The 18,134-nt window shown below is 37.8% G+C and overlaps 1 protein-coding gene across 3 annotated transcripts in view; it reads left to right on the forward strand.

The window, feature by feature from the left end:
- The window catches only part of PIEZO2 (piezo type mechanosensitive ion channel component 2), a 459,894-nt gene that overhangs the window by 301,686 nt on the left and 140,074 nt on the right, over window positions 1-18,134 (forward strand). For all 3 annotated transcript variants that reach the window (XM_053571827.1, XM_053571828.1, XM_053571829.1), the window contains exons 8-13: window positions 1,824-1,986; window positions 3,160-3,279; window positions 6,393-6,431; window positions 7,454-7,592; window positions 10,338-10,486; window positions 13,544-13,774. In XM_053571827.1, the coding sequence (XP_053427802.1) occupies window positions 1,824-1,986; window positions 3,160-3,279; window positions 6,393-6,431; window positions 7,454-7,592; window positions 10,338-10,486; window positions 13,544-13,774 (841 nt within the window). The remainder of the gene's footprint in view (window positions 1-1,823; window positions 1,987-3,159; window positions 3,280-6,392; window positions 6,432-7,453; window positions 7,593-10,337; window positions 10,487-13,543; window positions 13,775-18,134) is intronic.

Here is an 18,134-nt window from a genome sequence, read left to right on the forward strand (position 1 = left end):
GTATAAAATGTTAAGCCTGATTCTTCAGTGTTCATGTAGAAATGTGCAAAATCGGTTTGGAATCAGTTATGATGTCAGTGGTGGGGCATGAAATATCAATGGGGTATGGGGTCTTTGAGAAGGTGCATAGTTCAATTTAAAAACAGCTACAGAAATTACAATTAAATTTCTCATGGGGTAAAGCAGGTATTTCGAAACTGAGAATTGATGAGGTTATTTCTAGTTTATGTGCAAGGTGCAGGAGGACTTGGCAACTGGAGCCTAACCTAAAAGACTGTCCGACTGGACTGATTCCACATCGAAAATCTTTCAAGTCCGTATACCAGAAATTTACATTTTAAGGCAGCTAAAACATTTGCAAAAAGTTCCATCATTCTAAGTGGAACATAACCCTTTTTCACTCTGAAATTTTTTCTTTCACAAATTTCTGTTCTCACTACAAAGGAAATCTGGACTTAAGAAAGAGAAACCTACACTAATAGCAAGTTTTAGTATAATTTATTAATTTTGATAAAATTAGAGAAAGTTTAATTTTTATTAAACTTACTTTAAAATCTGCATTCATAAATACACTAATATTACACTTGTGTTGGGATACAAAAGAGTAATTGTACTGAGAGGTTTTCCAACGGAAGAATGTACAGTCATTGAAGATATTATAACGGAATGAAAAATGTAAGATAAAAAAAAAAAAGAACAGTTTCAAGCAAGAAAAAAACAAAAAGTCAAATAACTGGTATTGTTTCTTTTGGTATTGAGAATGTATTATCCTATACAGAAATAGTAAAAGGAATATTTATTGGGAACAAAGTTAGTTTTCAAGAAAAGAATAAAATCTTATTCTGACCATAGTAAAATTTTTCTCCAGAAATAATTGTTGTATCTAATAGTAGATGACGGACACATTTATACTATATGTTCCCACAAATTAATTATAATTAAATCAGGTTACTGGATTATAAAAAATTTGAAGGAAGTTCACTTATAAAAATGGAAACAAATGAGAGAAAGACGAAACACTTGACATGTAAAAACTTACATGTATTTAGTAGTCTTTTCTGAGGAAAATTGCACATCAAAGTACATTTCTGAATGAATCATATTTTACACATTTTCTCTTTAACATAATCAGATGCATTCTCATCACGTAGTGAAAATCAGCATAAAAGTAACCATTTCAAAATTTAACAAGTCTCATAAAGTCATTTCAAAGTAAATAATTTATTACAAAGATTTGAAAATATCCAATTGCCCATAAGCAAAATTCGACAGAAATGTGTCTTACAGAAATTGTACTATATACGACTTTTATGGCTGAACTAGAGAACTATACCCAGTTTCAATATTTGCCCAATGATATTAGCTGAGTAATGCTAAATTTAGTCAAAACCAAAATACTTACTCATATAGCTAGACTTAGCAACATGTTACTACATACTTGGCATTTTAATGATGTAAGGTTTTACTAGGGCTGATTGACAATTAAAACATAAATTTCAAATGGGTGTGAAAGGATTTAGTAATAGCTATATTTTTTAATTGATAGATCATCTAGTATTTTCTGGTTTATGTTGACCTTAATTTTATATGTATAGACACTCAGGATTTTAGGGTATATGTACTATATGTATATTATGTGACATATATTATTTAAATATGTAGTTATATTATAGAAGGGTAGGTGAAATATTCACAGTATGCTGTGCTGGACTAGCCTAGGAATAGCCTGTGAATATATTAAAAACAAGGTATTTTTATGCTATGTTGGGTATATGTAGCTTATTGCATTCTTAAAGCAGTTTTCTTTGTTTTTTTTTAAACAGGTTATTTGGTATTAAATCAGTAATTCAAACAGACTGCTCTAGTACTTGGAAGATCATAGTAAATCCGGACCTGTCATGGTATCACCACGCCAACCCCATCCTCTTGCTGGTGATGTACTATACTCTGGCCACTCTGATTCGTATCTGGCTACAAGAACCCCTTGTAAGAATAAAAAGGTTTTCATGATCTTGTCTGCGAAGTGGCCTGGAATCTCCATGTGATAGGATTTATTCTCACTACCTACTGATGAATCACCACTATATTCCAGTGTAACTCTAGGTGTTAACCATTATAGTGTTTTAGTTCTGCAAAGAGTAGTAAGTGAATATAACTGCCGTCAGAAGGAAGACTAGCTTCCCTTTGTTGGTATTCCTGTGTGCTAAGAATGAATGACAGGTGGTGAGAATGGAAGGCTCATTTTTACTGAGCATTACTAAGCACCCAGCAATATTGCTTGGCTGTTTATATATATTATCCCATTTAGTTCACAAAATAACTCTAAAGAATAGGTTTTATGCACCTCTTACAGATTGGAAAATGAAGTTAGAGAGGTGAATTTTTCTGAATTCACACGTTTACTGATGGTACAAATCAGCTTCAAACCCATGTTTGACAACCAAGCTCCGGTCTTAGAGACCCTACCTCCCTATTGGTGTAGTGATTAGCATTTTCCAAATCTCCCCCAACCCTCATAGCTTCTGAGGATATTAGAGTGATAGCCTAGTTTTCTCGGTGGTGTCTGTAGAGGCTCCTGGGTATCCAACTGGAAAAGATGGGGATTCGGATATTCCTTCCTGCAAAATTAAGGACGACTTTATTCCCTCTGGGAACATTAACAAGGACACAGCACTACGGAGAAGAGGACCGAAGCCTGTGTGGCTTTTCTCTTCCCTTCAGTGACAGAAAACTTCAGTTTGCTTTTATTTCCCTTTTGTGTTACCATGTTAGTTAAAGGTTGCCAGTGGCTGGCTTTTAAGGTTAACTGCACTTTGTGAAAGCTCTTACTCCAAGAATGTTTGCATATCTGCTTTCTAGTGCAGTTTAGAATGCACAGGTAAGCTGTGGGTATTTAACATTAGATCATGTTCTATAATGTACGGGCTTAGTATGAATCATGGAACATTTAATATTGATGTATTTATTAATTACAGGAGAGCATTTTGTGATTTTAAAAAGTATTAATATCTTGGTTGGATCCATATATTATAAACATTCACTTTGAAAAATCATCATACTATGGGTAAAGATGAAAAGCTGTCTCTTGGCCACTTAGATTGCTAAGGGAACTACTTCAGGAAGCAAAGCTGATCCTGTTACTGTCACTCTGTGTTTCAGGTGCAGGATGAGAGACCCAAGGAAGAGGACAGAGGCCTGGCTTGTAGCCCCATGCAAATCACAGCAGAGAGGAGGCGGAGCCTGTGGTACGCCACCCATTACCCCACAGACGAGAAGAAGGTAAGCCGTGGAGAAAGGAATTTCCATTCTCTAATATTTTACTTTTGAATATGAGCCTTATAATGTCATATGTAAATTCAGGTTGTACCCAGTTTGTAGAAACAGTTTGATTTAGGAGGGTTAATACCAGAGAGCTCCAATTTGAGAGGGACATAGGTTTATAGAAGAAAATACAGCAGCCCCATCAGACCCTGCAAGGTTACATTTTACATTTCAGTGATTTCTACTGAAGTCTTCTAAAAGGAATGCTCTTTAAAAAAAAAAAAATTCTATTTCAAACAAAAAATAACAAAGCAATTTGTTAGGATTGGAGAGTAAGAGTTTCCATGCTGAAATACATTACAAAATCAATGTCACTCCATTGGGTCGCTAGCCACAGAGGTAACTCAGCAGGCACCGGAGAAGACACGGTCGGTCTGAGTATGCTGAAGGGCCGCGTGCTACTCTGAAGCCAGCAGGTGTATGGACAAGGAAAAGTCACATTTGGGTAACTTGGACAACCCATAGATTTTATATATAATATATATTGAAAATTCATATGACCTTTTAACCATGTATTGACCACTTTGAACTCAACTCAGTCCGTGCTTTATTGACTTGTTAAAATGGCCCATTTGCAGCATTGCAAAGACAAACAATCTTACAATTCTTAGCCAGGGTCAGCCTTTTCTCTCTCAGAGTGTTTGAACATTAGGAGCAGGTGATCTGATTTCTTGGGTGGCGGGGCATTTCTGTAAGACACACAGTCCTGCTGTCAACGCGGCCACCCTGCGTTGGACAGGGTAAGACAGTGAGCGAGCTTCCTCAGCTGAGCCACTATGGAGCAGATGTCCGGGACTTTCACATCCTCCTTCAGATGATGTGGTGAATTTCAATGAAGGATAGACAGCAGTAGACAATAGCCCAGCTGTTTTCAAAGTGATGCCTGGGGGGGGGGGTCCTCATGCTCAAAACCATTTCCAAACTAATACTTAAGATCTACACCTTGATGGTACAAAAATAAGGATGGGTAAAACTTCCAGCACTAAAGCCCAAACCGAGGTGGAGGCCCCAGAGCAGAGAGTGGTGATTACAGATCAAGCCCTTCACTGCCAAGCTCACACAGAAAACAAAAAATAAAAGACTGGTTGCGTTTAAGAAAATCCTTGATGAACCCCAAAGAGTTATTAATTTCCTTAAATCAAATCTTGGCATGCACCTTTTTTTAATACTCCATATGACAAAATGAGAAGTCTGCATAATGTGCCACGTTGAAGTATGACAATTGTCCCACTAAAAAGTGCAGAAACCACTCTGAACTGAACTTGCTGTTTCCATATGAGCTACTTTTACCTGGAAGAACAGCTATGAACAAATACCGTTATTCAGATTTGGGTATGTGGCAGACAATTTCTTGAATTGAGCCCAACACTAGGAGGCAAACAGCTAACAGTATTTGTTGCAATGATAAAATTTCAGTGTTTGAATTAGAATGTTGGAAAGCTTGTATCTACCACTGAGAGCTTGAAAACATTTACTATTAAGGGCTTTTTTGATGAGATCAGGGTCATGTTATATTGTGTAATGAAATGTGATAAGTAGGCGTGGTGCCTGTACCTCAGTGGGTAGGGCAATGGCCACAGACACGGGGGCTGGCAGGTTTGAACCTGGCTCAGGACCACTGAACAACAATGACAACTACAACAAACAAATAGCCAGTTGTTGTGGAGGGCACCTGCAGTCCTAGCTACTTGGGAAGCTGAGGCAAGAGAATCACTTGAGACCAAGAGTTTAAGGTTGCTGTGAGCTGTGATGCTACAGCACTGTATGTAGGGCCACATAGTGAGACTCTGCAAGAAAGAAAGAAAGAAAGAAAGAAAGAAAGAAAGAAAGAAAGAAAGAAGGAAAGAAGGAAAGAAGGAAAGAAGGAAAGAAGGAAAGAAGGAAAGAAGGAAAGAAGGAAAGAAAAGAAAAGAAAGAAATGAGATAGTATTTGGGAGAGCATCGTAACGTACCAAACCAGTAGCTTCAAAATCACCACTGACTGAGGTGCCAGATATATTGGTGGGGTTTAATGTTACGGAGTATGAAAAGGTCAGTAATAGTCTCAGATTTCACAGTACAACTACCCTTCAAGAAACTATCACTGGTTGAGTTTTATGTAGTACCAAGACTATCCACAATTATCTGGTTAGACTATTAAAATACTACTTCCTTTTCCAATTACATACCACCGAGAAACCAGGTTTTCTTCATATACTTCAACCTTCATACACTTCAACCAAAACAGCATATCACAGCAATTGGACATAGAAACAGACGCAGAAGTCTACTTGTCTTTTATTAAGCCAGACATTAAAAAGATATGCAGAAGTATAGAACAATGAAACTGTTTACTATACGTTTTTTAAATATGGCTATTTGAATAATATATTTATGTTAACTTTTTTTATTTTTAATGAATTAATAAATGATTTTATTTTGAATGCACGTTTTAATTTCCAATGTGGCAGATATTGACTGATAGAACTCACAGAAATCAAAGCTCTTTGGGACCCTCAGTGATTTTTCAAAATGTAAATGAGTCCTGACTCAAAAATGTTGCACAACCTTTCACTGTCCTAATGATTATTTGGGGGAACCCAAACCACTTGGTACTAATATGGCTAAACAGCATATCACATAATAATTATTTTGTTGTACACAATATGAAAATCATAAAATAAGCTGAAACTGTATTATAAGGTAATTTTTCTATTATGAAACTTTTACTTCTTGACAAATACTTTCAAAATTCTGCAGATTTTTTTATCTAGAGTAAAAAACTAAGTTGCTTATTCTATTAAAACAAAATACTTTAAAAACATAACTTGTATAGTCATGTAGCTATAGTTACTTATTTGATGTTGTAATTTGACAGTAAACTTCAGAAGCTGGAAAATAATTATAATAAACAGCAACATCCAGTTCAATTATTTGTCCCTTTGTATTTTGCATGGCAGTTTTAATATACTAGCAGTGAGTTACAGAAAATGGGTATGTGTACAGTAAAACTTCATACATATACACACATATAAACATTAAAATGCTTTCAGCTTCCTTACTAACTTGCTGTTCTGCTTTGCTCTTTGCAGCTTTTACCCATGACCCAGGATGACTACAAACCCTCTGATGTTAGTATACCATTAGAATTCTACCATTAGAATTATCATTTATTCTTGTGTAAGTGATGTAAAAGTAACAGAAATGGAATTAGCTCTTTTGAGAAGATTTTCGTGGTCTATAAACTTTCCACAAGCTTTTCAATTCTTTTTATTTTTGCAGCAATTGCATCTGGTTGGTTATTGTTTAAACAGCAACTCATAGGCTGAGATTGAGCATAATCACATATAAAGTATTTAAACTTTTAAAAAGCCTTTTTTGTGGGGTGCTTTTAAAAGTATTCTGTTCTGTAGATACACCTGTTACTTAATTTAAGTAGTAAGTCTTATATGTATGTTGTCTCAAAAGTTGTAAAGGCAAGGAGAAAGAAAAGGGTATAACCAGCAATTGCACCTAGCGGTGCAGTGAGGGAATTGCAACCTTGCCGAGAGCCCAGAGGGTGCTGTCCTTAGTGAGAACTGAAGGACATCGCATTCATCCCGTGCAGAACCACATGGGGTGTGGGACAGGGCAGGGATGGGCTGGGGCCCAGGAAAGATTTGGAGTCTCCTGTAGGTGGAGGGATTGCTGAGGGGTAGACACTGGTGCGTGCTGAAGCCCAGAGATGAGAACAAATCCTGAAGGCCTCAGACAGCCCTTCAGCAGCATTTGCTCTTTACACTGAGGGAGGACGCATTGCCCGGTTTGTGACAGAAGTGAAGGCAGATTTGATAGACATTCTACTGTGATCACTCTGTGGAGGCTGGCTTTGGAGAGGGACTATACATGATACATCTTGCTAAAATATTTGGATAGTTGACTAAATTGTTTAGCTTCCACTCAGCTCCTAGCTGTTAGATTAAGGGCAGAGGAGGTGGGTATATCCATATTGAAAGCCCAAAGCTGTTGGGCGGCGCCTGTGGCTCAAAGTGGTAGGGCGCCAGTCCCATATGCCGGAGGTGGCAGGTTCAAACCCAGCCCTGGCCAAAACCCACAAAAAAAAAGAAAACCCAAAGCTGCTATGACAGGTGTCATTTTCCCTGTACCCCTCCAGGGCCTGCTTGTGACTGTGAATGGCACCCCCGTGGACTACCACACCATCCACCCCAGCCTGCCCCTGGAGAACGGCCCTGGCAAGGCTGACCTGTACTCAACCCCGCAGTACCGGTGGGAGCCCTCCGAAGCATCCGCAGGTATGGAACCCGCCCTGGAAAGGTGCCCACTAGAAATAGAACCTTGTGTTCTCGTAGATCTATTTCTCTCTCTTTTGTAAGCTTGGCCTCTCTCTCTTTTGTTTGCTGTTTATTGGATTAGCTTCCTTTTCATAAAACAGAGATACTGTCTTCCATTATCAATATAATTAAGCTCATTTCTTTAAATTCTGTCTATATTTTGTCCTAGCATATTGCTATTTGTATTCTAAATTTATATAAAAAATAAATGGAATGACTGGGGCAAATTTTGATAAAAAAGATAAAAACCGGCCCAGTGCCTGTGGCTCAAGTGGCTAAGACGCCAGCCACATACACCTGAGCTGGGGGTTTGAATCCAGCCCGGGCCCACCAAACACGGCTGCAACCAAAAAATAGCCAGGCGTTGTGGCAGGCACCCGTAGTCCCAGCTACTTGGGAGGCGGAGGCAGGAGAATCGCTTGAGTCCAGGAGTTAGAGGTTGCTGTGATCTGTGATGCCATGGCACTCTACCCAGAGCGACAGCTTGAGGCTCTGTCTCAAAAAAAAAAAAAGAAAGAAAAAGATAAAAACCATTTAAAAAAATGTTAACCTATGTATAGCATTACACCTGCATATGTGTGTATACATGTGAGTCTTTCTTTTAGTTCATGTTGTAATTAGGATCAGTAGCTTTTCTGACTAATGCGTAAGTATTTTTTTAAAAGAGTCCTTTTTGTTAATTAAAAAAAGGAGACTACCAAAACTTGTGCAGGGCTTTTTGTGCCTTTACTCTCAGTATATTATGTTGGAGAAATGCAAACTGTTCCTAGAGATGACAAATTGGTGGCCTGCGTCTAAGATTTCACACTCAAATTTATTTTTGGTCACCACATTTTTTTTTATTTGAATAGCAACCAAACATTTTAAAAGCTGTAGCCCTCACCTACAAATAGACATTTCTGGGCTCCTTTAAAGAATGTGAACATCTGACAACATTAGTCCCTGCCTCCTCCAGGTTGGCTCAACTTCTGTAGCCGTGGCCCCTGCTGGGGTCCAATTGCCAATTGCCAGTCCATAAAGACAGAATTACCTAAATTTAGTATTAAGAGAAAAAAAAAACCAACAGCATACATGATGCATGTAAGTAGCAGCTAAGCTATAATCAAATTATAATTCATTTGTATATTTATTTGTATGTAATTAACACTAAAGTTCTTAGACACTATTCTGCCTTCGGTGGATGGCCACAGCTATCCAGTTTGTATCAGTGGGACATTATGCTTATTCTGGGGGCCTTTTGGCGTAATTCTTTATTAGGCTTAGTCCAATGTTCTGTTCTTCATAGTTCTTTATCAGCCTTTCCTGCAGTTGGTTAGTCACGTTATTCCACATTCCTTAGTATGGTTAAATCAAGTTCACCATACACACGCCCTACCCAAATGACACCTGTGAGCTCCACAGCATCAGATCTGTTGTTTTGTACCCATTTCTGCTTCCTACAGGTATGGGTTTTAGTTTGCAACTCAGGCTTAAACTGAAAAGCTTCAGGAAATTCATCGCATTTCAAAATATGGTCTTTAGAGCCCTGGCACTAGAATCAGAAAGGGCCATTCGAGGAGCCTAGACCTCCTTCTGTTGACACATTATTCATCTGGGAACAAATAAATAGAATTTTGACTGCCTACAAGGACAACCCTCAAATACTCAAATCATAAATTGAGCTTTCAAAAGTAAAACAAAAGCTGGGAAGTATTTTTTTTTTTTCAGTTGAATTTATGCACACAAAAAATGTCACAGCCAGACAGGTAAGTATCCAAGTAACTCAAAAATGTATCAGATTTGGTGTTTTGATCTGCAGGCTCTCCCTTATAAATCCTTGGGTTACCCAGTCTTACTGTTGGAGGAACAAAAGCCAGTAAGGTTTAGCTGAGGAAATGCCACAGCCTCATTTTGGAGCCTGTGTGAAGTAGTCATTGATTTTTCTGTAGTTTATCCTTCCTCTTCATAGTGCTACTAGGAAACTCCCTGCTCTAACCAACTTCTATGAATCCCATTTAACTTAAACAAGAAAGGACACTTTACTTAGCAGCTTAAAGTTTCTCTGTGTCAGGAGTCTGGGTGTAACTAGATTGGTGCCTGTGGCTTAGAGTCACTTATGAGGTTTCAGACAAACTGCTGTCTCATCAGATGGCTTGACTGGAGGAGAATCTATTTCCAAGCCCACAAATGCACCTGTTGGCTGGCTGGTCTCAGGCTCTTGCTGACTGCTAGCGGGTGGAGACATCCATTCTTACCATCCGAGCATTGCCATAGGGCAGTTTACAACACAGCAGCTGGCTTCCCTTGGGACAAATGAGTAAGAGAATGAGAGAAGGCACCCAAGGGGAAAGCCAGTCTTTCTAAACCGAATCTTGGAAGTGACACTCCATCTCTGTTGAAGTGTTTGGTTTGTTTGAAGCCTGTTCCAGGTTCCACCCACACTCAGGGAGAAGGGCTCACACAAAGGTGTGAACATCAGGAGGTGGGGCTTCTCATCCTCTCCCATGGAAACTTTGCTCCATAATTTCTGGGTATATGGTCCCATTATACCGACCAAGCACAATTTGCTGATTCTGTTTGAATTCTAAGGGCTTTATTAATTGGAAATAATTTCTGAAGTCTTTAATAAAAGGTTATATCAAAATCATACATGTGCTTTACTGCTTGGAACATTGATAGAAATTTTGTGTTTGCATAAATAATCACATAAAATATGCTTCCATCTAGCAAAGAAAGAGGACAGGGAGGAAGAGAAAGAAGAATTTGAAGAAGAAAGAAGCCATGAGGAAAAAAGAAGTATCAAAGTTCACGCCATGGTCTCCGTGTTCCAATTCATTATGAAGCAAAGTTACATCTGTGCTCTCATTGCTATGATGGTAGGTGTGGCTGGCAGTTGTGGGGTGCTGGAGAAAAGGTGTCCACAGCCCCCATGGGCTCTAAGCTCCGCCATCTTCTCAGGGCCAACATAAGTACAGTAATATTCCCAGTACCTTGCAGAGAATGGTCTGCTAAGTTAATTTTTCAGAGTTTTTATGCTATAGATTATAAAATCATACGCTTCTCAACCCTGCTTATCCTCCCTTAAAATATTAATGTATTTTTCTCAAATTAGTTTATCAAATCAGACTATTCCCCACTTTTCCAACTTCAGAGGACATATTGGATAATTTTTCTAAAAGGTATTGAAGGTATTTGAGGTTAACAGAGGCTACTTTTATTTCTTTCAGATAGTGAGAATTACATTCCTATCTTGTCTTAGACTTGGGTGAGACTCTATTCCATATTAGCTGTAATAACTTTTTACCAATATGAGTTTCAAACAAACTTGGTTCTCAAGAGCTTCTTCCATTTGCGAGATCTCAGTTTATACATGTTTCTGTTCACCTCTAGATACATTCCCTGTTTCCAACATCGTACCTTCAAAAATAGTCCTTTGGCCTATAGATAGAATATAACAGAATCTCTAATTTCTCCCTTTCCTAAAAACAAATATTCTTGAGCAATCTGATTTAGTTTTGAGAAACCTAACACTCTTGTTTAAAATGTACCTCTTCCAAATTCTGTGATCAATAGTGGAATGCCATGGACACTTTTAAAGGTTAAAAAATAAAAATATTCTATTACTGTAGGGGGAAAAATGCCTAGACACAGTTTCCTCAGGCACTTAGTCAGGATAATTCCCAGATGAACCTGTATGTAGCTCAGCTTTAGTTTCTAGTTGAGGAACATAGCCACATGAGAGGGAAGGCTAGAGGAAAGGAAGCTCTTGGAAATCAAAGGTGCTCTTAGCTATTGCCAACTTTATTGTTTACAATTAATTCTTAGTTACTTTCTGACATTTTCTGTCTATCAACCTCTACTTTAAATTACATCAATTCTCCAATTGCTAAATATCAAACATGCTGTAAATGCAATTCACAATTCTGATTCTGAACTCAAAAAAGTATGTACTTACATTTTTCTCCCTAAGCCAGGAACGTTTGATATTTTCTTTAAAGAAATAGAGCTTTAAAACATTTTTGAATTCACATGTTGTTATTGAATAGAAAAAAACTACTGTAGAAAAATATAGTCCTTCATTAAAGATGCATTCCTCTTTGGTACCATTTTGTTAATGGAATCACAGTATTAATGTTTTAAAAGTAGCTGCCTTCCATAGAAGTTCCCAGTTACAGTCCTGAGGAATAAACATTCAAACATTACGATGTACAAATATACTATTGGACAATTCTGAAACTTAACATAAGAAATAGCACAAGGCAGATTCTACTTCTCAGCTACTACAACTAGGTGGTACATGTGACTTGGTATTAAAAAGAAGAGAATTTTTTTTTTAATTCTCATTACTAGGTTTTCCCCTGCATCCTCCCAAATAAGAAAAATAAAGGGATTTGGGAGGGATAGTCTGCTGGAATTATATCTGTGAAAATTATTTTCCTGGGTCATACTGGGATAAATACATTAAATATTACCCAACTTTTGATAAATTCTAAGAAATAATATTTTCATGAAAATAATTCAGACTTGATGCTAATTGTCATTCACTAACTTAATTTTTATAAAAGGAATTTAAATTTCCAGTTTATAATTATCACATGTTTTAATCAACAATCTAAATTATCACTTTAAAAAGCTAATGCTGCTTTAGGACAGATTTTCAAATTGCTGAGAGGAAATATTTATTTACTCCATGCTGACTTCATTTACCATAATACGTATCTAATTTCCAGAAGCAAAGTACATTTATAAAATATTTGAACTTTAAAGCTAACTCTTGATATATGATATTCAGGAATGCAGTTGATTTCAATTAGCTCAAACATATCTAGATAATGTTTTTAAAGGTATTTTTAAAAATGGTATCAGGTTGTAAATCGATGGGCACTTGGGTTTTAGGGAGGGGGGAGGTGGGTAGAGGGAGGGGAATTCAAAGGATCACACCTGTGGTGCATCTTACAAGGGTACATGTGAGCCTTGGCAAATGTGGAATGTAAATGTCTTGGCAAAGTAACTAAGAAAATGCCAGGAGGGCTATGTCAATTAATGAGATGAAAATGTGTCAAATATTCTATGAACCAAGTGTATGGTGCCCCATGATCATATTGATGTACACAGCTATGATTTAATAAAAAAAAAAAACTCAAAAATAAAATAAAATAAATGGTATCAGATTATAATAAAAGATAACAGGTTTCCTGAAGTTAATAGTATTTGTGAACCTAATATACAGATTGTCTTGGTAGCTTCCATGTGAGATACACTCCTGAGTCTTTGAAATTTTAATGTGAATGGAAGAAAATCCATCATTTTTCAAAGGGTCTAAATGCCTTTTAGTCCTAACCATTACAGGATAGACGCTGAGGCTGGCCTTTATAACTTAGCTTTATTGTCTTGGATGTGTGGAAGGCTAACATGGAACTTCTTGGTATCAATTTTCTAATTTCTTTCATGCATATCTTCTTGGGTCGTCTACCAAGAGTGGTCCCTGTAGCCCAACCAGTATAGGTAACTGAGTGATTCTCAGAGCTTCTATTTTTGAGCCTTAGCAATGGCCCACACTCACTCATCATCAAGTAACTGCCAACTCCAAACTAATTTGGGGAAACAAAAGGAGAAAACTTGGTTGTTTTTAATACTGTCAAGTAGGGTAAAGATCAAGAGATTTGGTGTCCAAGGGAAATGGACTTGGACTGAATACACCTTTGCCTTTGACTTTATTCTCTATAAGTTAGAATACAGCACAATCAGTATTTCTGTTTTCTTCCTTTCTTGTGCCACAGGTTGAGGCCTTTCTTCATTACTGCATTACAACTTTCTCCTCTCCCTCATTTGAATAGTATTTATCTTTTCTTTTTGGATAACTTTTAACTTAACCACCGTGAGAGAATGATACATCATATTGACCATTATCGTCTTTTCTTTTCTCCCATGAGGCCTGGAGCATCACCTATCATAGCTGGTTGACATTTGTGTTGTTGATCTGGTCATGCACCCTCTGGATGATTCGCAACAGAAGAAAATATGCCATGATCAGCTCTCCCTTCATGGTGGTTTATGGAAATCTGTTGTTGATATTACAGTACATATGGAGTTTTGAGCTTCCTGAAATTAAAAAGGTCCCAGGATTTTTAGAAAAGAAAGATCCAGGAGAACTTGCTTCAAAGGTAAGTGAATAGGAAAACAAGAAAACGAAATAATGGCACAAAACCACAACAGTTATAATAACCATAACAAGAGATTCTCTAAGAGAACCCTAACAACAAAAACAGACCCAAATAGCCATTGCTTTGCAAAAGTGAAAGATACATGTGATGGTAAATAATTCATAGTGCTTAGAGGTTTCCATAATTTAAACATGAGAATTATATTACACCACGATTTTAGCTTTTATTTAAAAATGATAATAGTTTCCACTGAAAGAAAAATTATGATATAAATTATTTTTAGTATAAATTATACTCCAGTAGAAATTAGATGTGGAAATAGGAAAATACGATGTATAATGTATCAAGGGTTTAGAGGACTTTCTTTGATTATCAGTTTATAAAACATGCTTAGCACATTGATGTTTTAGATAAGTATTGCTTATTAATGACATTTTTCTCCAATCAAAACATTTTTAGTAGCAAAAATGATGATGCTTGCATTTTTTCCTTCTACCTATTATATGATATGTCTTCATCTGAGTTAGAAAGTTCAAAATTTTTTCATTACTCATTTGTTTTCGTGGGCTATTTAATAGTTTTTATTTCAGATGATTGGGTGTCCCAACTTTGTTTTGTTAACAAAGTGGCAGATTAAATACACATTCCCTTTGTACTGGTGACTTTGTTAAGATAATAAAAACAAATGTGTATATATTGGATGAACTTTGAAAATTAGTATATCTGAAGGAGACATTTACGTCGCATGAAATTCACCTTTCCTGGGCGTGAACACCCCATATCCAGTGCAATCAGGTGTAAATGGGATATTGGTCCTCCTACTAGATTTTTTTTGGTGAAAGGCTATTGGAGTAAAGGAAAAAATTTTAACTGGTGAGTGCTAATGACAGAGGTAAGACCATAATCCCTGTGTTCATAGACCATGGAAAGTTTATTCATTCGTTCCTCCCAAACCTACCCACTCCTGCTTATTCTCCCAACCATACTCCATGCCCAAAGTCTTTCTTGGTATTCCCACGTACGAATCATCTTCCTTTAATACTTCTTTCTTTTACTTCCTCTCCCTGTCGTCCCCCTTTAACACAGACACACATATGCAGATACAAACACTCATTCACAACTGCTAAGTTGGTTTTTTTCTATAAGAAAAACCTGTTTTGATTGTGTAAATACATTACAACCTGACTCAGAATAACAATGAAGCTTCTAAAAATGCATGCAACTATCTAGTTGAATACTCTCCCATCTAATCTAAGACTAATAATTCTTTGGAAGGAACACATTATTTGGGAAATAAATTTGTTATTCATGGGGGAAAAAAGTGATTCTGGGCAATTGTCATCTGCACTTGTATTTTAAAACATCCAGAAGTTCAAAAAAAAAATTGCAAGATTTTGTCATAGACAATACCCACACAACTCCAGCTCATAAAATCTCTATAACAATAAAAGCTAAAAAACACATCATTAAAACACACTGTCTACAGAGTACCAGATGAGTCAGTGTGTCATAAAATGAGAGAAAAGAAACTAGCCTCAGTATTCAAGGGTCTGAACACCATCCGTGGAACCCATCTGATTTCTTTGCAGGATCCTTAAGTGTGTCTCATTCCAGGCTCCATCAAGTCATGTCAGCAGCTGCCTTTTAATACCTTCCCTAGGAAAGAGATGCCATCTGCCCCCAATTACTCCTAACCTCTCTGAATAAAAAAAAACAAACAACAACAACAAAAAAAAAACATACAGTAGAGAAGCATATTTCTTTCCCAATTTAAAGCTATAGTTTGATTCTTAGTGACTTGTAGAATTTTAATGCCAGATTTCAGAAATTTCTGGGCATGTTAACCAGAGTTTATTAGCATTGGTTTATGTTGAAAGTAAATGATAAGTGGACATTTATCACTTGCTTTTAAGAAGACAATTCAAAGTGAAAATGACCTGTTCATTTTCCTATCTTATTCTTGTTCTTTGCCAAATATTTTTTGAAAATCCTACTACGAACCATAATGAGATACCACTTTATAACAAAAAATGTTACTGAGGATGTGGGAAACTTGGAGCTGTCACATGTCACTGGTAGGAATGTAAAATGGTGCAGTAACTTTGGAAAGTTGTGTGTTCAATCCTCAAAATGGTAAACATAGAATTAGCATAAGGCCAGTAGTTCCAGTCCTAGGTTTATACATGCCCAAGAGGTTTGAAAACATATGTGAATATGAAAATTTGCACATGAATGTTATAGCAGCATGATCCATTGTAGCCAAAGTATAGAAACAATCTAAATGCCATGGACTGATGAATGGATAAATAAAATGTTGGCTGGCCATACAATGGGGTATTATATGATAATAAAAAATAATAAAGCATTCTACATGTTCCAACGTGGAGAAGCCTTGAAAACATGTTAAAAGAATCTACTTTAAAAGGAATGCATATTACATAATCCCATTTACATAAAATGTCCAAATTAGGCAAATTGATAGAGACAAAAAGTGAATTAGTGATTGACTAGGACTGAGTTGGGGAGAAAAGGAAGAACTTTTGTGGGGCTTCTTTTTGGGATAATAGAAATGTTTTAAAATTGATTACAGTAAAAACTGTACAACTCCATGAGTATGCTTGGAACTGCTAAGTTGTACACTTTAAGAGGTGAATTGTATGGTATATGAATTATATTTCAATAAATATATTAGAAAAATAAACTATTATGTGCTAGGTACTGTATTCCCTAAAGAATGGAGCTCCCCAAAATTGTAAGTTTTTTTCCCAGTCCTTGAGAAAATGCTAATATAAAAAATGTGGGCACTTAGAACTATTCTTCCTTCAGCTTTGAAGATTACTGGAAATAATAACAGATTCTATTTTTTGGCATGAAAATTTTTTTCTCAACTGTGGAGTTCTCCAAAATAAGGAATATTGCAGAGTCAGTGTGAGTATTATACAAGGGGTGTATCTTCCTCTTACCACTGTAAAGACATTACAGTCAGGTGGAAATCAACCACAGACAAACATCTTGAAGGATACCCCTTGCTAGTGTTGACATCCTGGGAAGTAGTTTGAACAGTCTGTTGTTTTCTTTGGGGGATGGCACAGTGCTGAATGTGCTCCTGGCACCCACACAACATGCATCCTCGGGAGGGAAATTTAAAAGCAGTGAATTTCAGAAGGTGGCTGACCAGAGACAACTCCAGCATACTTCATACACTTACCAAGACCAAAATAGTGTGCAGGGAATCACACAGTGAACATTTATCCAAGAATGAACATGGGATTTCAAGGAAACCCCAGAACCTGGGCAGGAGAAGGAGGGCAGGCAGCAGCATGACCAGGACCAGCTGAAAACATGAAATGAATCCCTGATACTACAGAAAATGTCTCTCTGTGGCCCTCTTTCCCACTGGGAATCATGCACTCCAGGCCACTGGACCCTCCCAAGCCCTGGTGCTGACTTAGGGCGTGGCCATGAGACTGTAAGGAACTGCTCTGTCCCACACACTCAGACCTATGTATCTGTGGAAGGATGCTGTACTTGATCCTAGCTCATAACACACCTCACAGGGTCCTGGGAGCTAGCAGTGGCAGAAGCTGTTAGCAATAGAAAAACTCAGGCTGGGGCTTGGAGAGCTGAGGCTTGAGTGGCAGAGGGATTTCTGGAGCATGAGAAACAAGTGCAGTTACTGGAGCTGGAACCTACATCCCTTTGCCCCCACCCCTCACTGGGCCTAGCATTAGAGGAGAGTTGCCAAGGTGCATGGTATTGACCTGGACAGTGTTTATCCCATGCTCTGGTGCAGCATTGTGAACTGGAAGCAAACTTCAGTGAATAACTGAGTATCACAAGTGGCTGGCACAGTCAGGGTGTGGAAGTGCGCCTCACCAGAACTGGGGTGTGAGAGAGAAGCAAGTCCCACTCCATTTGCTAGGCTATGACACCACGAGCACCCCACCCTCCCTGTGGTGAGACCTTGGCACAGTAGCAGTTGCTCCTTACCTGGGCACTTCCCCAGGGGCTTGAGGAATGCCCCAACACCCCTTCATGGCTAATGTTTGTGCCTGCCCTTGGGGGTGTGAATGCAGGCTTGTCTGGCCCAGCTCCACCCAGCTTCACTCTCATCTCCACTGAGACAGAGCACAAGACCTGGGTCCCTAGGTGGTCCATGGCTCCACCCACCACCTGTGACCTTAAAGCCCTGCTGCCAGTTAACAGAGGTTGGGAATAAACTCTTCTACTTCCACTGTGCTGGCTCTTACCTGCAAGTGCTACTTACTAACTTGGGGGTCAACAACATGCACCACCCACTAGAACATCTACTAACACAAGTGCACAGTACTCAGGAACAAGAAGCTCACAAACTCTGCTA

This window comes from Nycticebus coucang, chromosome 19 (assembly GCF_027406575.1).
Source record: "Nycticebus coucang isolate mNycCou1 chromosome 19, mNycCou1.pri, whole genome shotgun sequence".
Taxonomy (NCBI): domain Eukaryota; kingdom Metazoa; phylum Chordata; class Mammalia; order Primates; family Lorisidae; genus Nycticebus; species Nycticebus coucang.